Here is a 20,634-nt window from a genome sequence, read left to right on the forward strand (position 1 = left end):
AGAGCACTGTTAAATCAAATCAAATCACTTTTATTGTCACATCACATGTGCAGGCACACTGGCACAGCACATGCGAGTGAAATTCTTGTGTGCGAGCCCCACAAGCAACAGAGATGTGCAAACACAACAACACAAACGAGCAAAATACAAGAATGGCCAACCTGAAACTAATAAATATATGTACAATATATAATAGTGTATGCATTTCTGGATGTGTATACTAAATATTTTCCTACGTGTGTGTGTGTGTGTGTATACACACATTTTTACAAATTAAATAGTAAAAAAATAAAATAATAATAATAATAATAAAATATATAAAATATACAGAGTTGAATATGTGCAAAACAAGTGGCATTTATATACAGTGTGGAGTGCATAATGTTAGTGAACTTAACCAAGACTGACAGGGAAGACTTTGTCCCGGACGGCTGGTTTAATGTGCTCAGAGTTCAGGCCAAGCGGCCGTGTCTTCCATCGCGGTGGTTGTTTCCGAGGTCTCAGTGCTGACCTGGAGGCACGTGGACTTAAAACACTCTTGCAGGATCTCACACAGCTTCAGTTCCTTTCTCTAGTGGACCTTGTGGGGCTCCGTAGGAGCTCGTTTCCTGTTTGTGCTGTAAAGAGAAAAGTGGACTGAATCACGAAAATCGCTTTCAGGGATGTTCCAGATCAGACCTTCACACAGTCATTAGGGAGCGTTTGCATTTTAAATATATTAACCCCCAACCGGTCGCAGCAGATGCCCCGCCCCTCCCTGAGCCTGGTGCTGCTGGAGGTTTCTTCCTGTTAAAAGAGTTTTTCCTTCCCGCTGTCACCAAAGTGCTGCTCGTAGGGGTCACATGATTTTGGGGGTTTTCTTTACCTTACGATATAAAGCGCCTTGAGACAACTGTTGTTGTAACTTGGAGCTATATAAATTAAACGGAGGACTAGCGCTATCAGAAAGATTTCATAAATCCTTATTTGCTATCATTTTTGCTCCAGCAGTTGAATGATGATGGAATTTGGTAACAAAGAGTTTGCAGTGGCTGGGAGGAACAGACTCCTGCATGAGAGTAAGAGGGCTTCAGGGGGGATGACATGACCTATATGTATCCTGGGACGACCACATCGACAGGAGGGACGAGCAACACAGAGGCTGCAACAAGAAGGTGATGAGGTGTTTGCTTTTCAGTCACTGCGGGGAGATCGGCTCACACCAACAAACTGAATGAAGGCTGCCTCTGTGCTGCAAACTGGAAGCTGTGGTGGGGAGCAGGGCCCTGAACAAACTGGTATCCATCATAGATGATCTGCACCAACCTCTGAACAGGCAGTGCAGCAAAGAGACTCAGCTCTGCTGCCACACAGGACATCATTCAGACACACAGCACGTGTGTCGGGCAGAGCTGCAACGATAACGATCTGTTAGATTCAGTGTTTCTGGAGTTACAGTCAGTCTTATTTTGAAAGCAGTGTTGTGTGGCTCATGCTGGGAGCTAACACACACAGACCTCTGTGCAACCTTACTGGCTGCTTCTTTCAAACAAACATCTATACAGGGACGCTCAGCTGTTGTTTGCAGATCTCACAAAGGCTCGATTCATTTTGTGGGTTTTTTGCAAATTTAACGGGACTATTAAAAAACACCTGGTGAAATTTAAAATGCAGCTTTCATGTGAAAACATTTCTGTAATGTTCAGATCTGTGTGCTGTTTACATTAGTGCAGTGTGTGGCACACACACCTGTGAGTATCCAGCTGCTAGCAGACTTACAGCACCAATCCAGCAAACAAACCTTTAATGTTCACAGTGTTTACCCACCATCATCATCATCAGTTTCCCACACTGAAAATAATCAAAGCAGGAAGTGAACATTTGTTTCGCTGCAGCATCCCAAAGTAGGACAGACCAACACGTGACGTCAACAGCAGCTATTTATTAAAGAGTTCATCACTGTTGTACAGTCAACACACACACACACACACACACACACACACACACACACACACACACACTCTCTCTGAAGGACAGCGCTCCCGTTGGTGTCACGTGATCTTCACCATGATTGTGGGGGTCCGTTCATCACACCAGCGATGTCACACCTGCACAATCACAAACAAACACGAGTGAGCGCCCTGCAGACATCAGTCGTCTCCTGACACCATCAGCGCACTTTGTTTTAAAGGGAACTGCTCCTAATGAGGGAACCAAAATAACCAGGATCGATTAGAGGTCCTGAATGTTTGTTTTCCACTGACTACCCACCCCCACTGATCACGTGACTGCACACTCAGGGCAATCACATGAAGCCGGTGGGCTGTTGTTGCAGGTTTTCGTGGCGTGCTCCGAGTAGAGCTGCAGTATGAGGCTCCACGCCTCCTTTACCAGACTTACCATGGGAGAACTTGCACTGTTTGAGCGCCTCGTTGAAGCCCTCACAGAGAGTGAGGTCTGTATGGTTGGTGGCACAATCCAGAAACTGTTTGACTTCAAAGTGACAGGGGCCTGGCTGGGCTGGAGCAGACCGGGGGGGCTCCTGAATGAGAGCATAAAGAAATGTCACACTCGTGGCATTTCAAACCACAGCAGCTGCAACACTAGAGCTGAGGCATGCTGGGCGTTGTCTGGGCGGCATTTCCAACCACCTCTTACCTGGTATGTAGCTTTGGCTGGTTCTGGACTGCTGCTGCTGCCCCCACCGAATGCTCCCGTGAGGGCGCTGCCAACCACGTGGCCCACAGCTGAGCCAACAGCTACTCCTGCAGCTGTGGTAGCCATCTGGGCCATGAGTCCTGGACCCTGGGACTGAGCAGGAGCTGGGGCCAGCGAGGCCGGAGGTGCATGAACAGGAGCTGGAGCGTGGGATGGAGCTGGGCTACAGACAGGAGAAAAACAGTCATGCAACACTGCTGCTAGCAGGACAAGAGCTTCCAGCTGCTGAACGCTCTCTGTGCTGCTGTTAGTTTCTGAGGGTAGGCTTCACATCAGAGTTAGCAGGTTTGGAGTTGGTTAGCATGCTGTGTGGATTTGTGATACGTCATCCGTCGCAGATCAAGTTCTGTTGCAATTCAAATTCCCAGATGTGCTCCGGCTCCTCCCGTCCTATCCAGGATGCATTGATGGCGGTTGCCTGCGTGGACTCAGTGCAGCCAAACATCCCAGAATGCATTCAGTCCAGAAGTCATGTTAGTGTTTGGTTTCTTTGCTCCTGACTAAAGTTCAGCTTCATAACTGGATCATTTTATTTCATTTGGAGAGGTGTCAGTACATGTTGAACTGAATATTACATCAGATATGACAGGTGAAAACTGTGCTGTTCTTATTTCAACAGCTGAATTCAGGCTAGCATTAAACACATTTTAGTTCAGAGATGATCAAATTATGTTTTTAATATTTGTATAATTGTCCAAGCTCAGAGCTGTTAGCTGAAGCTGCTTCACTCACCTTTTGTGACGCAGAAAAATGGCAGCAGTGTTTCAGGCGCACGTCACCGTGAAAGTCACGTGTACGGCGGGATCAGCGCTGCGTTTGCACTAATGCAGCAGCAGCGCTGAGATATTAACACACAGGTACTGTGACAGTCTCACCTGGCTGGAGCCGAGGGACGGCTGCGGCTTCCTCTGGCCATTGGAGATGATTTAGCGGACAACGCAAAGCCTGGACACGCCGACCTGCTCGCCTCTACACCGGCTCGACTGACCTTGTGCAACTCGCCTGTAATCCCCCCCAAAGAGCAACTGGAGGCAAACATCGCGAGATTTAGGCGTTACTTTAAACTCCCGTAGTGTCTCCTGGCGGGGAGGGTGGGGGGGCTGCACTTCTTGGGTTTTTAAAGTTTCATTGGAGGTTGGTAAACAGCAAAACGGCGCATTAGCGCCATCAGCTGGTATGGGGATGATCCAGCATGTTCAAAACCAGCAACACTAAATCTCAGCTGCTGACAAGCGTCCATGGCTGCAGAGCTCCGTTTGCAGCAGCTCACTGAGATCTGGCCAGTGTTGGCCAAGTTACTTGAAAAAAGTAATGAGATTACAGTAACGCGTTACTGTTGGATCTGGCTGCCTCTTTGTCTTCTTGTGGTTTTGGGTCACTTCAGTGACGCCTGTCCTTCGCACAGTGGTCACAGGGCCCTGAATGAAAACTGTGCTGCTCCCTCCCCTGCGTCTCATTTCTCTGTGTTTGCTGGATTTTCTGAAACCATTGTCCTTTCCTTTCTTGCTCCTTTCGTTAGAGTTTGCGCTCTGATGTCTGAGCTGCAAACTGACCCGTGGTCTTGTATCGTCGTCCGGCTGCAGAGCTCAAAGAGCCCATTGCTGATCCTTTTCCCTAATCTGACATGAAACTGGGACAATAAACGCTGTGTGTGAGGCAGTACAGATGTGGACAGAACTGTAACACTGGTCCATGTCTGTGTGACTGTGTGCCGGTGTAGAAAAGAAGCAGTAATGGAAGATACACCCCACGGCAGTGCTGCTGTCTGGGCGACTGTCCACCCACAGCTCTGTGCTTCTCCTCATTTTCACAGGTTTCTGTAGTTTGATGTCATAACCAAGGATTTCATCTTTTCATTCTGTCCCTTTACAGCTGTTCACTGTTACACACAAATCATGAAAGCAGCCCGTGACTGCAGCGTGGGCTGGCTGTGTGCTCTCGTGCAGCAGCGCGGGGAGTCCTCTCAGCTCTGGCTGTGGTGAGCGCTCACAGGCAGTACCGCCCCTGACCGCAGGGGGCGCTGTGTGCTGATCGCCGGGGTTCCTTCTGGAAAAGCTCCGTCGACGTTAAAGCTTCCGAAGAGCGTCCGTCCTGTGAGCCGAGGTGCAGGTGGTGGTCCCGGGTTATGCATGTCAGATAGCAGCAGTAACAACGCACAGGCTCCGCCTTCTGTGAGAGGGCCGAAGGTCTGAAGATGTCTGCCGCCGTGGACTTCCACTCTCAGATCGCCTCCATCATGGAGGTGCTGGCTAACGCGGCCGTGGCGGAAATCTGTAAAGTTGTGGACGATGGATACGCGGTGGTTCACCTGGAGATGTCCCGGAGCCAGAAGGAGAACGAGTTCCTGAGGAGGAAAATCAAGCTGCTGGAGCTGCAGATCGCCCGGTACCGAGCGGAGAGGGTGAGGGGGGCAGAGGGCTCCATCAGCAGCCGCTTTCCCGGGGTTCGCCTCTTCAGCCGGCAGAGCAGGGACTCGCAGGCGGGTATGTAGCACCGGCACCGGGTGGTGAAGCATTACCGTCATAGGACAGGCTGGCAGACACGATCAGGACGCGGTGGGAGGGCAGTGTGCCGTGACTCAGCGTGACACAGTCCACTGGGCACTCGGTGATTTTCGTGTTTGACCACGGCCGCGGGCCTGTCCTGTGTTTGGAGCGTCCTCCTCTGTAGCTTGGTGGACTCGAGTGTCAACGCCACGGGCTTATTATATCCAGGCGTACTCACACCCGAGGGATATGTTTGCAGTTCCACTGTTTCTGTGGGCTGATTATCGTGTAGTCCATAGTAAACACATCGCTGACCTCTGACCTCGGTGCCTGAGTCAGCGATTTCACTCCTGTCTCTGATTCGTTGGTTGCCACTGGAGGAGAACGTACTGGCGGCTGCGCAGTAACAAAGCAGGGCCCAACAAACCCACGACCCTGGCTTCCCTCATCCACGGTGTGGACAACATGTGACCAGTCACACTGGTTATTGTACTAGCAGCTGATTGGTTGGTCCAGTTAAAGCACTCAGTAGAGTGGGGCGGAGCTACTGTAGCCTCAGTGCTGGTTGATGGTTTGACTGTCAGTGATAAACACAACACACAGGTTACAACTACGTGCTGTAAAATAGTTTGCAGCCAAGAGAAAACAAAGTTTCCTTTAAGAATTGATATCAGACGTTAGAGCAGGGTCCCCAATCCCAGGCCTCGAGGGCCGGTGTCCTGCAGGTTTTACATCTCACCCTGGGTCAACACACCTGAATCACATGATTGGCTCATTACCAGGCCTCTGAAGAAAGTCAAGACATGTTGAGCAGGTCATTTATACATTTAAATCAGCTGTGATGGATCAAGGACACATCTAAAAACCTGCAGGACACCGGCCCTCAGGGACTGGGATTGGGGACCCCTGCGTTAGACTGTCGGCACACACGTCTCAGGGATCTCCCAGGAGTGGCTGTTAGTGATGGGCAGATGAAGCCCCATGAAGCACTGAAGCTTTTCATCCAATTGGTTCACCCCAACGCGAAGCTTCATGAAGCTTCATTTGCTCTAGCAGGACACCTACTGGACGTAAAAATAATAGCTGGCATGAATTTGAAGAGTGTGGCATTTTGCACACAGCCTGTAAATGTCAACAACAAAAGGAGTGTGTAAAACATGTATATTGTAGTGATGGCAGTATACTGTGTATATTTATACTGGCAGTATGGGAAATGATCATTTGGAAATGCTTGAAATGGAAACGATCATTTACTGTGAGGTGAGGTGTGGTTGGGGTGTGGACAGTAGTTGTGCTTTTGTAACGTTGAGGTATGGACAGCTACACACTGAGGCTTTGAGCCTCAGTCCTGCCTGTTCACATTTTATTCTGTAAAAACTAAATTTTCACTGCTTTTACGACCTTTTTAGTGGGGAGAACATAGCTAGGATTTAATGATTTAACAAATCTTTTGAATCCTTTGTCCTCCACAATGCTAAATGGCTGGGAGTCCTCAATCACCATGCTGACCAGGTCTTCATCTATTTGAGATTATTGTCTTTCCTCAGGAGAACAAAGACAAAGCACAAATATAAATATCACACACGTAACTTATAACAGTTGTATAATATTGTTATATCATTTAGTAACATTACAGCATGCTATATTATCATTGCATTTGATGGCTCACCTGGTCTTGCTCCACAATCGGTGTCCCCTTATTCTCATGTAAAGCTCTGTAGTGCCTAAGCATGGATGAGGTGTTGTTGTTATATCCCAGCTCCCTGGCACATAGCAAACACTTCACCTTGTACAAAAGTCAAGACAGCTCAACATAAATTGTATTGCACCATCAGTATCATGGAAATACATCTTCTGTAGAAATTTACATACCTTGTTGGGAGGAATAAGATCAAAATGTTCCCACACAGGGGAGGACATCCTCCTCTTCTTAGCTGGCTCCATTCTCTCCTGACTTTCTCTCCTCACTCTCATAAACCTCCAAACTGTCTCCAAACTCTCACTAACAACTCTCCATCAAACACCCACATTTTTGAATGAAGTCTGAGGGTTTATATCGCTGTCATAGCTCGCGGCAAAGTTCGAACCACTTCATGAACCAGTCACGTGGTACAGCCGGGCAGCGAGGCTTCGGACGTCATCATTTTCAGCTCCTCCCATAAATGAAGCAAGCCTCGATACGCGCTTCGCGGAAACGCCCCCTCCATTACTCGACACAAGCTCCGAAGCCTCGATACAGAACGTCCCATCACTAGTGGCTGTTTTCTGGAGATCTGATTGGTCAGTAGGTGGTGATTTGTACCTGTTCACCTGTGATGAAGTCTGTTTGTCCAAACACTCAAATCCAGCTTAGCTGTTACGATGATCTACTGCGTCAGCCGTCGGTGTAAGGAGGGCTGACTCGGAGCGGCGAGCCTCTGACTCTGTGGACATGCAGCTTTTTAATACATAACGTGCACATGTGTTTGGCACGACATTAAACACCTGATTGTTTATATGAGTCTTTATTTTGAATGATCAGACTCACGAGCCTCTAATCATTCTTCTGGTATCCCATCAGGCCCCTCTCTGCAGGGCAGGACCAGGTTTCTGAACCGAGGGCCAGGAGCTCATCAGTCTGTGCAGAAGATCCAGCTCGTCAGTCTGGACCAGGATGCTGATCAGGAGGTTGTGACCACCACCAAAGCCGAGGTAAATCCTCACCCACACACGTCCGTTTACACACCAGTCCAAACTGTTCACACTTACAGACTGTCACACAAAGTTTTTATAGTTTTAAGTTGTTTTTAAATGGTCATGGCTGGATCTGTGACTGCGAGTGACCACAGTGGCCCCGGCAGACCTCCCTTTGTTACTCTACCCCCGTTTAAAACATACGATCCATGAAGGTGTAACACGGACAGGCTCAGAGCAGATGCCTGATGTAACCCACACACCTCACCACCGTCTCCTCGTACGTGTCCTGCACCACCTCACACACTGCTCTGACACTGCTGACCTCCATGCAGCACCACAGTTCCTCTCTCAGCAGCCTGTCATCTGCTTTCTCTCATCCTCAAAGACACAGTGAAGCTGACCTTCTCTGTTCTTCTCCATCATCACCCTCAAAGCAAACATCTTCTGCTCACTGATCTCTGTAACCTTGCTTCAACAGCTCTGTCCCACGTCTGCCTGCTGTGGCTCATCGTCCCTCTGTAGTTACTGCAGCTCTGAACATCAGCCTCGTTCTGGCAGATCTGTACCAGTACAGTTCTTCTCCATGCTTCAACAGCCTCTCACAGACACCTTCATACCTGCAAAGGTCATCTGGACCAAGTGTATTTCCACTCTTCATCCTCTTGTAGCTGACCTCACTTCCTGCTTATTATTCCTCTACACTTCCTGATTCACTAACTTCCCCCCACCCTCCTCCTTCCATCGCTCTCTGTTTTTCCAGTCGTGGGAGGAGCTATGAGGACTCCCTGGGCTTGCAGGGAACACAATAGAACAGATGTAGACATTTCTATAATAGAGTGTGAGTGTCTGTGACCACAGTCACATGTGCTTTAGTTCTTTCATGGTGTGTGTGCTTCAATGCACTCTCTAACAGAGTGTACTCACACTTCTGTCCCACTGCCTGTGAACACTTTCCCCTCACGATGTGATGTTTCTTAGCATGTCTGACGTCGTAACGTCCACAGACAACAGTGACAAACATTATTGGCTTTGTCTTTCTTCCGGTGCGTTTTCATTCAGAGGTGGTAGCAAGAACAGCTACAGCAACAGGAGCTAATGTGTCTGCATTTAGCAAAAGCCTGTAAATGCTCACTTGTCTCTGTTTTCCAAGCCAAATTTCTTCACTGGCAAAATATGTGAGGGTTTGTGTTTGCAGCTACCCTCAGTTGCTGTCCACAGCTTTGCTGTTAGCGTCCTCCGTGATACGATAGCCCTCCAGCTAGCTGCTGCTGTCATGTGGTGCGTCCCTCATTTAAAGTGAAAAGTGTTCTTGTTGTTGTTGAGCGTGAATAAGAAATCTAATGTTGGGTCCATAATTATCTGGAGGATGACGGCACAGTAGAGAAGCAGCACAACGTCTCAGGGAGGAAACGCAGTATTTGTTGATGCCTGTGGGCTTCAGACTGTCGTCATTCACTGCAAACTAATACAAACAGTCCTAATATTTAAAATGTGCACAGTCTAGTTACCTGTCTGCCTGTGAAAATGGGCCTTTAAAACCAGAAACCAAAACATCACGGTGGGTACGTGGAAGTATCAGCTGGATTCATGCAGACAGGCTGCAGCTTTGCTCTGCATGGAAACAGTTATGTAACACGTTACTATGTAACTATTTATTTGGACGTGTGTTGTAATGATTACATTTGAAATAGTTTGATGATGTGAAGAACAGTGTTGTTCTCAAAGTGGGTGTGTCCTCTCAGTCAGCAGAGCCTGAGGGGGAGGGCGAGCTGCTGATCGTCAAGGTGGAGGGAGCAGTGGACGCTGGGTCTGTTGACCACAAGCTGCCGAGACGAGATGCTGCCTCCACCACTGCTACGTCACTCGGCGTCAGCGACGGCCAGACATCCAGACACCCAAGAGGAAAAGAGGTCAGTGGATCCAGCGTCGTCGGCTTTGTTGACGGTGGGACGGCTGAGATTGAGGGCGGCGACACTTTTCACAGTTCCCAGCCGCAGCAGACCGGAGCAGGGGACCGTCGGCCTTCGAGTAAAGGTGCTGACACCGGGCTGGGTACAGCTTCCTGTGAGGACAACAGCAAAGATAACCAGGCGGCGTTGGAGCCCTCCAAGTGCCCGCTGCCAGAAGTGATCGTCATTGATAGGGGAGGGGCATCGGACAAGGAGACCGCAGGGGAGGGGGGTGACTCGTCAGATGCAGTCCAGACAACCAGAGGACGAGACGGACACAAGGACGCGACTCGGTCCTCGGGTCTGTGCTCAGCCGGAGATGGGTCTGTGCTTCCTCACAATGACCCTCCAGGAACCTCCAGCATCAACTCCTCCAGTGACACGCACCTCCTGACTTTACACCACCCTGCGGTCCAACACAAAGCCCTCCCTCTGTCCTTCTACCAGGCCGTCACAATGGAGCGTCCGTACGGCTGCACCATCTGCACCAAACGCTTCTTCATGGAGTCGGACCTGCAGAAGCACATGGCCAGGCACACCAGGGAGAAACCCTACACCTGCCTGCTGTGTGGCAAAAGCTTCGTATGCCAGAGCCAGCTGGATATCCACCACAACGTGCACACCGGGGAGAGACCTTTCAGCTGCTCCGTCTGCAACCGGCGCTTCTCCCACCCCAGCAACCTCAAGAGACATCAGAAGATCCAGCACTGAACCCAAAGACGAACTCTCCACAGCCCGCTGCACCACAGCTTCTCCTCCAGAGGCAGGCTTATACACTACTAACCTTCCTCAGCCTTAACTTCATGAAACAGGACTGGATGAATATTATCACATGAGCTGCTGTCACGTCACCCACACAGTCCTCTGCAGCACACAAAGGACACACACTGTTGTTGATGAGGGACAGGATGCAGTATGTGAGTGTGTAAGGATGAGTATCGAACAGCAGCGCACACAGAGACACACACACACACAGACACACACACAGACAGACAGACACACAGACACAGACACACAGACACACACACACACAGACAGACAGACACACAGACACACACACACAGACACAGAGACACACAGACACACACACACAGACACAGAGACACACAGACAGACAGACACACACACAGACACACACACAGACAGACAGACAGACAGACACACAGACAGACACACACACAGACAGACACACACACACAGACACACACACACACACACACAGACACAGACAGACAGACAGACACACACACACAGACACACACACAGACACACACAGACACACACACAGACACACACAGACACACACACACACAGAGACACACACACACACACACACACACACACACAGACACACACACACAGACAGACACACACACAGACACAGACAGACAGACAGACACACATACACACACACAGACAGACACAGACACACACACACAGACACACACACACACAGACACACACACACACAGACAGACACACACACACACACACACAGACACACACAGACAGACAGACACACACACAGACACACACACATACACACAGACACACACACACAGACACACACACACACAGACACACACACACACAGACAGACACACACACACACACACACAGACACACACAGACAGACAGACACACACACAGACACACACAGACACACACACACAGACACACACACACAGACAGACACACACAGACACACACACAGACACACACAGACACACACAGACACACACACAGACACAGACACACACAGACAGACACAGACACACACACAGACACACAGACAGACACACACACAGACACACACACACACACACACAGACACACACACACACACACACACACACAGACACACACACACACACACACAGACACACACACACACACACACACAGGCGTTTCCATGGAAGTATCCAATCAGACCATGAACACTGTGAATGAGCTTGTAACTCCTGAACTGTGAGCAGCATGAATCAGCTGGCACATGGCAGACACATCATCATCATCATCATCATCATCACCTCTAGTCCTTTATGAGCTCCTTGCAGACGGCCCGTACATCAGAAATGATGTCACAACTGTTGGTGTGTGGTGCACTTGTTGCCGTTAGTTTGCTGCACCTCTGTCTTTTGTAACCTGCTTCCTGTGTGTGTGTATTTACATGAAGTCTAATCAGTTTAACACAAATGTTCTGCAAAAAGCACCAAAGCAACATGAGCGTCAGCTGGGGACGGGCACAGACTGAGTGATTAACTCCATCACTGAGACCTCCTGTATGTTCTCGCTGCCTCTGCTGTGAGAGGCTGCACCGTCTCTGAGCAGCACATCAGAGACGTCACATCATGCAGATTCATTGCACGCTGTCTGGTCAAATGTTTGTCATGCTGGAGGTGTTTCAGTGTCCCACACACCAACACAAAGCCCAGTGACGACACATGTGATGTTTGTCTTAGTGTTTAGGTCTGAGCACTTGATCGTCTCAGGTAGAAACGGAGGCTGACTGCTCGTCACGTTGTTACCTGATGAAGGCTCTGGCTGCTGGTCTGGGGTCAGCACACACTCTGCTGTAGCATCACTCTGGGCTCTTAGCTTAGCGTTAACATGCTGCCTGTGGTGTTGGCTGTCTGCATCATGCTGACACTCAGACACAGGATGCTGGCAGTGGCTGCGCTCATCATCCTGGTGCCTCTACACTGATGAAAGAACTAAAAAGGTTTCTGTGCTCATAAAAACACGGCCACGTCTGATAAGCAGGTCAGTTTCAGATCCAGCAATCAACCAAGAACCATCATAGCTGCTGCTGAGCTGAGCACCTGTATGGACATCAGACTGACTGAATCCAGACACATTAAGTGTACAAAGGCACAGCTGCTGTCTTTAGCAGCAGAGGCTAACTTGCTAACCCAGCTGCTTTCTTCTTTTGACTGATGAAAGTTTCTGTGAACTTGTCGAGACTTCATATATAAACCTCCCCCACCTTTAAATCTATCATCACACCTCATGGCTGTCCTGGTGAGCTTTGTCCCCATTAATCTGCAGCGTTGACTTTAATATCAGATTATTAGTCCACACCAGGTTAACGGGAGCTCCTGACACGCCCCCTGTGTGTAACGGGCTGTGTGAGTTGATGGCTGCAAAGAAGCCTTCGTTTGGTTTCCTTCATTTCTTTCATTTGGGATATGAGCCAAAGTCATGACATCATCACGAACATTTCCCTGTTAACGTACAAACTTCGCTTCACCTTTGAAATGAATTCATGAAATCTGAGCTATGAGTTCAACAAAGAAGAGAGAAACATTGTCACTGCTTTGTACTCGTGAATATAGTGACATGTAAATTTGCTAATAAATTGTATTTTCAAACACTTGTATTTTGTCGTTTCCTGTGTCGTACGCTCTGGACTCAGTGGTCCTCGGCCGAGCTCACGCTCGCTGTCGGCACCGGAGCGGTGCATTAGTGCCGGTCTAGCTTGGATGGGTTGTTTTAAGCTGGCCTGTAAGCAAAATAGATGCACAGATTCCTGCAGCTACAAAAACGAGACTTAGTGGAGAAAAACCAAACGCTCCTCCAGGAGCTCCTCCTCCTTCACTGCTCCAGGGCTGTGCAGGTGTACTGTCCCCCACAGCCCTGCCGTTAGGACTGCACCGAGTCAAATACAAGTATGAGATGTGATGGTGCTGTGAAAGCACGGTTCATGTCACAGCCATGTTGACGTCAGTTGACGTCCACAGCCTGTCATGACCCCCCCCCCACTGTGTGAGCGCCCCCTGGCTTCTCTGTGTCAGCTAAACGCCTCCCTCCTCTTTCCAGGGTCAGGGGAGTCTGAATAACACGAGCAGCTCTCAGATCCCGGAGGAAGACGTGGATCAGGTCCAAGGTATCATCTGTTTCTCACTTACATTGTTTCACGTGCTGCCAACCCCACGAAGGCTGTTCACCGACTAACCATCGGCCCTGGTCACTGCATAGACGAACAGAGCAGCCAGTGGCACCACGATGTCTGTAAGAAACCAATATTTGAAGAATTCATTACATTACAAATGATTGTGGTAAAAACCCGAGTCAGGAAACACAGATCCCAGAGAGGTGATGGTACCTGAAGCTTCATCGTTAGTACTCAGCAGCACGGTGTGTGGGACTGAGCCAGGAGAGAGTATCATCCAGTGCCAGGGTGGCTGAGCTCTAACACACACCCAGAATAATGTGTATTTTTCATCATAGGACTCTCAGCTGTAGGCAAAAACTCCACACTTGATTTCAGTCTTAGTGCCTGTGTGACAGCTGGGACAGTTTGGGTGAGCATGCACGCTGCTGTGGAACATCCTATCCTATGGTTCATATTCTGTCTGAATGAAACTATCATGAAACCTAGAGACTGTTCGAGTGTTCAGAACTTGCAGACGTTGTACCGGCGCACTGGAAATGTAAGGCTGAGACTAAAAAAGTATCCAGATCAGTTAACAAAGCACTTTGGCGTCTCACTGAAGGTGAAAAGGAGAAACTTGTCAGGTATTAACCTGAAAAATGCCGTTTCTAATCCTGTTTCTTTGCTGTGGGCTCCTCAGGCTCCACTCCAGGGAAACAGTCCCTCCCAGGGGCAGCTGGATTGGCAGGAGGACATCAGGACACAATGTCACCAGGAGCCCGAGGCCCTGTACAGGCTCTTGGTAAATGCATTGAGGAAATTAATGACTGGTTGTACCACAATTTTCTCCAGCTAAACAAAAACAAAACTGAAGTAATAGTCTTTGGCACCAAAGAAAAACGATTACAGGTCACCAGAGAACTTCAATCTATACATCTAAAAACCACAAACCAGGCGAGAAATGTGGGTGTAGTGATGGATGCAGACCTAAACTTAGAAAAACACATTAAGACAATAACAAAGTCAGCTTACTATCACCTCAAGAATATTTCAAGGATAAAAGATCTGATGTCTCAACAGGACCTGGAAAAACTAGTCCATGCATTCATCTTTAGTAGGCTTGATTACTGTAACAGCATCTTTACAGGTCTACCTAAAAAATCAGTCAGACAACTACAGCTCATTCAGAACTCTGCTGCTCGAGTCCTCACTAAGACCAAAACAGTGGACCACATCAGTCCAGCTCTGAGGTCCTTACACTGGGTGCCTGTCCGTCAGAGGATAGACTTTAAAGTTCTGATGCTGGTCTATAAAGCTCTGAATGGTTTAGGACCAAAATACATCAGTGACCTCCTGACCCAGTATGAACCATCCAGATCCCTCAGGTCATCTGGATCCGGTCTTTTATCAGTTCCCAGAGTCAGAACCAGACACGGAGAAGCTGCATTCAGCTTTTATGCTCCTTATATCTGGAACAAACTCCCAGAAAGCCTCAGATCAGCTGAAACACTCAGTTTATTTAAATCCAGGTTGAAGACTCACCTGTTCTCAGCTGCATTTGAATAAAGCACCAAATCCACACTTTTAAGCTTAAATTTCAAAACTTACATTTAACTACTGATTTTATCTACTGTTCTGATTTTATCTGTTTTGATTTTATATACTGTTGTTTGTTGTTTGTTTGTTAATTAGTTAGTTAGTTTGTTTGCTTGTTTTATTCAATTTTAAATCATGCTTTTTATTTGTTCTTGTTTCTAATGTCTCTGTAAAGCACTTTGAATCACCTTGTTGTTGAATTGTGCTGTACAAATAAACTTGCCTTGCCTTACGGAGCAGCATCCTGTTCTAAACTCAAAATTGCATCAGTCAACCAAATCAGTTCAAAGCCAGCCTCTGGTTTTCCACCAGGTTCCAAGATGGCTCAGAGTGGAGCTCTGCTGCGAAGCTTGACGGCGCTGCAGTCGGCTTGCTGCCACGTGGGGCTGACAGACGTGGTGGGTCGTGGGTAGGAGGTGGAGACGAGGGAGCGCCTCTCAGCAGAGCTGAGTGCTGACATCATCAGCCGGAGGTGTGGGGTTCAACACCTCTCCTGTTGCCATAGAAACAGTGGACTCCCAGGTCCAGCTAACATGGCCATCGTGGTCGCAGATGCAGCAGATGGACAACTTATCGAGTCCGAGCAGCAGTCAGGAGCAGGGGTCTGGCTCTCGCTTGGTGTGTTCGGAGCGATAATGCTTCTTTTGCAGTGCAGCTGTCTTTGCACCAGTCTTTCACCGATGTAGTGTGTGGACTGTGTGTGAATCAGTGTGTGACTCAACACCAATGGGCTATTTACTGACAGGGTGTAGCCTTCAGATCGTCATCACCAGGTGTTCCTAATACACTCCGGGGTGACCCGGCCACTGTGACAGAAAACAGCCTTCATTTAGTTTTCCTGACACGTTCAAAGGTGACTCTGTGAATGATGGTCAGACTTTCTACCTCAGGACTTTCTGGTAGAGAGCAGAATTCATGGTTTCATTGATTACAGCAAGTCTTCCAGGTCATGGAGCTGCAGTTCACCCCAGAGCAGGGGTCGGCAACCTTTCTGATGATGAGTGCATCTAAACTTTCCTCAAAAGTCAGTGTGCCATATGACTGCATTAGCAATAAATGTAATAACGCTCTATACTAGCAGTCCTTCACAAACAGGGAACAGTCTGTCTATTCTCTCCATCTGTCAGCTGCTGCTGGCTCTTCCTCCTCCTCTTCCTCACACACTGCTGAGTTTGTCCTGGTGGATCATCAGGGCTGCAAAGCCTCACAGATGATGTGCAGCAGTGGGTCCCTCAGTCTGTCCTCACTCTGGACACTTGCAGTCGTCACACATGGAAATCAAATGTGTGATAAGCTGCAGGATTCAAACACAAGTGTAACTTGCTTCAAGGAGTCCATCATTGTTCCTGTCCCGAAGAAACCCCACCCTGCTTCTCTCAATGACTATCGCCCTGTAGCCCTCACCTCAGTAGTGATGAAGTGCTTTGAACGCCTGGTCAGAGACTTCATCATTTCTTCACTACCAGACACACTGGACCCACTACAGTTCGCTTACCGTCCAAATCGTTCCACAGACGATGCCATCTCTCATCTCCTCCACACATCACTCACTCACTTGGACACTAGAAGGGGGAATTATGTTAAAATGCTCTTCATAGACTACAGCTCTGCATTTAACACCATAATTCCCTCCACACTCACCACCAAGCTGGAGCATCTGGGACTCAGCTCATCTATGTGTCAGTGGATCTCCAACTTCCTAACTGGCAGACCACAGGCAGTAAGGATGGGCGGACATGTCTCAGCCTCCACCACTCTCAGCACTGGAGCCCCCCAGGGGTGTGTTCTGAGCCCCCTGCTGTACTCTCTGTACACATATGACTGTGTGGCCACTACCAGCTCCACCACCATCATCAAGTTTGCTGACGACACCGTCGTGGTGGGCCTGATCTCTGATAACAACGAGACGGCCTACCTGAAGGAGATTAGGAATCTGGAGAACTGGTGCCAGAGGAACAACCTCCTTCTAAACGTCAGTAAGACAAAGGAGCTGATAGTGGACTTCAGCACTAAGCAGGAGAGGAACTACCAGACCCCCGTCATCAACGAGTGCCCAGTGGAGAGAGTGGACAGCTTCAAATACCTCGGAGTTCACATCACGCAGGACCTGTCATGGTCCTGTCACATCAACACCGTGGTGAAAAAGGCCCGACAGCGTCTCTACCACCTCAGACGCTTGAGAGACTTCCAACTGCCCTCCAAGGTGCTCAGGAACTTCTACTCGTGCACCATAGAGAGCATCCTGATGGGAAACATCTTAACCTGGTTCGGGAACAGCATCATGCAGGACAGACGAGCTCTACAGAGGGTTGTGCGGTCAGCTGAGCGCACCATCCGCTCCGAGCTCCCTGACCTGCACTCAATCTACAGCAGGCGGTGCTGGACCAAGGCCAGGAAGATCGTGAAGGACCTCAGCCATCCCAACAACAGACTGTTCTCTCTGTTGAGGTCAGGAAAGCGATTCCGCTCCCTGAAGACCAACACAGAGAGACTGAGGAGGAGCTTCTTCCCGCAGGCGATACGGTCTCTCAATCACACCACCACACAGTACTGACCCACACATATGGTTCTTACACACACACTGGACTTTCTGGACTTTGTTTTCACTTCATCACTTAAATCACGCTGCTGTTATTGTGTATATATTTATTTATATTTAGATTTCTTCATACATTCTTATATAGTTCTATATTGTGTATTTTGTTGTACAGTTATTTTATTTTCAACTTTAATTTATATTTTATTCCTTCCTAGTTAAATTTACCCTTTTTAATTTTTCATATTTATTTCCTATCTTATTCATAGCCTTTTCCTTTTTTGTTCTCTTTAGGTCACGAGCAGTTGTCCAAGCATTTCACTACATATCGTACTGTGTATGACTGTGTACGTGACAAATAAAATTTGAATTTGAATTTGAACTTATAAACACATGTTCATACTTTTATTCCACAATCAGAGAGAAAGAAACAGAGAGAGAGTGCAGGACAGACAGACAGGTGACAGTCTCAGGTGTACACACTGCTACAAACAGGAGGATTTAGTGTTTGTGTTATTACGAGTGTAAACAAGAAGAGTTCCAGATGGTGCAGTGGACACATGTGTGACTGCTGTGATTAAAGCATCTTTCTTTCAGCTTAACGAGTGAACCGTCAGCTCGTTCAAACACACGTTAAAGTGCGTTTGGCTCGACACCACCGAACAGAGGCAGCAATATAACATAGCTGACATTAACAGTGCAGTGAATCCTGCTTGTGCCGTGATGTTCAGGACTGCAAACCGAGCAGCATCGCTGACTTTCAGCCTGTTGTGTTTGTGGATATATGACTGACTTTAATTATCCACAAAATCATCACATTCTCTGTAAGATTAAGGTCGACTATTGTATTATATTTTAAAGGCTTTAAAACCAAGTAAACGCTGAAAGTACAAACATTGCTAATGTCACATAACTTTGCCGACATGTGGCCAACAGGAATGTTTTAATGTTCCTCATTATTAAACATTTGCACATAAATAAGTGACATAATATTCAGTACTTACTTTTAACAGTTTACTCTTCGGCCGCTCCACCTCCACTTCTGCAGCTGCCAGTCAAAGCTGCTATGATGACGTTTCACCCCAATTTAACATCACCGCGGTAGGAATTAGAATCAAACTTATGGGAGAGGAGACTCATTGGACATCAATCAGCGTGATGAGAACTATTGATAACAAAAGAAAGAATCTTTGGAAAAAGTTTTTCTTAGGAGAATTAATTTATTTTAGTCTGACCACAGTCCCATCCGCTAACATAGAGGAGGCGGGGTTTATGACCTATACTGCAGCCAGACACCAGGGGGCGATAGAGACGTTTTGGCTTCATTTTTGGGACGCTGTCACGTCATCCATCTTTATTACAGTCATTGGTGGTGATGAAGGAAAACGCTGGGTTGGCATGTAAAGGGGCATTTATTCCTTTCAAAGACCTGCAGTTCAAAAAAAGCGCCCCTCGACAGCCAAACCCATCTGTTCTCTGATTGGATTGTTACATTTGTGATTGACATGACATTGACCAATCAGATGAAAGGAAGAAAAATAGGGTTAAAATTCGTACTTGTAACTTGCAGGGTTTTTTGGCTAAGTCCACACACAGATTCTTTTTACACATACAAATCCTGATTTACATGTACAAAATATTTATGACCCAAGAGCGTAGATTTGGTTTGGGCATTGGTGGGGACGGATGATTCAACCACCGAACCCTGCCCTGTTTTTGTTTTTCCTTCTTGATTAACAAAAAAGGAGAAATATACTTGCCTACATATGCTATTCTACGTGCTTTTAAACCATTTAAAATTACAATTCATAGTTTTATATGTGAATTATATAATGTTAAAGTACTATTAAACAAATGACTGAGTATTTCAGGCTTTAGTTTACTTCAGCCATATTCCATATAAATCAGGTATCATACAAAAATAAAAATAGCTTCAAATACAGTCATGACAATAAAAGAATATGACTTTAAGGACTTAACAACATTACTTCAGTTATAGTACACCAACATGTCTGATACATTAGCACTAAGGGAACACTGAGTGACCTGCTGGTTTTTGTCCATAAAACTACTCGTCTAAGATGACCACAGAGTAACAGATCTCCCAGCAAAATGATGCAACGTTTGAGGCACTATTGCCCCGATTAACTCAGTGAGCTGCGATCTTTTATTCTAAACACGAGCTACTGTTACAGCAACAGACATGGACTACATGCCCCACACAACAACTCAATGTCCACTATGTGAAGCAGCCAAACACAGGCCTGCTCCTCTCACTAACTGAGATAAACTGCTGGCATATTGGTTTTACATCTATACTGTCCGGTCTCTCCTGGTGGACATGGCAACACGTTATTCATGGTTACGTACAGTTTTAGACTGATGTGGGCCAAAGCCTGGCACAGCCTGTAACGTTATTGTGACATATTTTATGAGTGAACTTGGCTTTAAGTGACTCACAGGTTTCTTTGAAAAACACTTTCTTATATCCAGCTTCTTCCTCTTTGCTGCCGTCCTCCTCTCCTCCTCCTCGCAGCGCAGGTTTGCCGCTGCTGAAACTGAACAGAGCTCCCTGAAAGGCTCAGCCAATCACATTGGCCATATTTGTCACATGACGTAGGACTCCAGTAGAGGTGATTTAACTCTTTCTGCACCGCTGGGTGAATGAGACGCTGACAGATCGTTTTTCTTTCTATCGGGTTTGTTTTTCTTTACTCGAAGAGATCAAATTATTGTATTGTATCTTTATTTGTTTCAGACATATAAAACAAAAAACAATATATACACACTACATATATTTTCATTTACAGATACGAATAT

The 20,634-nt window shown here is 47.5% G+C and overlaps 2 protein-coding genes and 1 long non-coding RNA gene across 7 annotated transcripts; 1 reads left to right on the forward strand and 2 right to left on the reverse strand.

Annotated features, from left to right (window-relative positions):
• Positions 1 to 1,906: 1,906 nt before the first annotated feature.
• Positions 1,907 to 3,751, reverse strand: chchd10 (coiled-coil-helix-coiled-coil-helix domain containing 10). Its single transcript, XM_082538042.1, has 4 exons — positions 3,573 to 3,751; positions 2,638 to 2,860; positions 2,380 to 2,521; positions 1,907 to 2,087 (listed from the first exon to the last, which is right to left on the reverse strand). Exons 1-4 carry the CDS (start codon positions 3,734 to 3,736, stop codon positions 2,068 to 2,070), a joined length of 549 nt encoding a protein of 182 aa, XP_082394168.1. The 5' UTR covers positions 3,737 to 3,751; the 3' UTR covers positions 1,907 to 2,067.
• Positions 3,752 to 4,655: 904 nt separating this feature from the next.
• Positions 4,656 to 16,412, forward strand: LOC309708668 (uncharacterized protein). 5 transcript variants are annotated; one of them, XM_082536910.1, is made up of 6 exons: positions 4,656 to 5,180; positions 7,744 to 7,874; positions 9,602 to 9,769; positions 13,628 to 13,694; positions 14,383 to 14,484; positions 15,591 to 16,412. In XM_082536910.1, the coding sequence occupies exons 1-6, from the start codon at positions 4,892 to 4,894 to the stop codon at positions 15,689 to 15,691; spliced, it is 858 nt and encodes a 285-aa protein (XP_082393036.1). In that variant the 5' UTR covers positions 4,656 to 4,891; the 3' UTR covers positions 15,692 to 16,412. The 5 variants fall into 5 exon arrangements, with proteins under 5 accessions (XP_082393036.1, XP_082393035.1, XP_082393032.1 ...); XM_082536909.1 differs by having other exon boundaries at positions 14,383 to 14,555; positions 15,591 to 15,738; XM_082536906.1 differs by lacking the exon at positions 15,591 to 16,412 and having other exon boundaries at positions 14,383 to 15,580.
• LOC309708682 lies at positions 13,727 to 20,378 on the reverse strand. Its single transcript, XR_014277312.1, has 3 exons — positions 20,275 to 20,378; positions 18,819 to 18,979; positions 13,727 to 13,817 (listed from the first exon to the last, which is right to left on the reverse strand). It is a non-coding gene; the product is annotated as an uncharacterized lncRNA (long non-coding RNA).
• Between the last annotated feature and the right edge of the window lie 256 nt (positions 20,379 to 20,634).

This window comes from Aulonocara stuartgranti (assembly GCF_965226115.1).
Source record: "Aulonocara stuartgranti genome assembly, chromosome: 6".
NCBI classification, from domain to species: Eukaryota; Metazoa; Chordata; class Actinopteri; order Cichliformes; family Cichlidae; genus Aulonocara; species Aulonocara stuartgranti.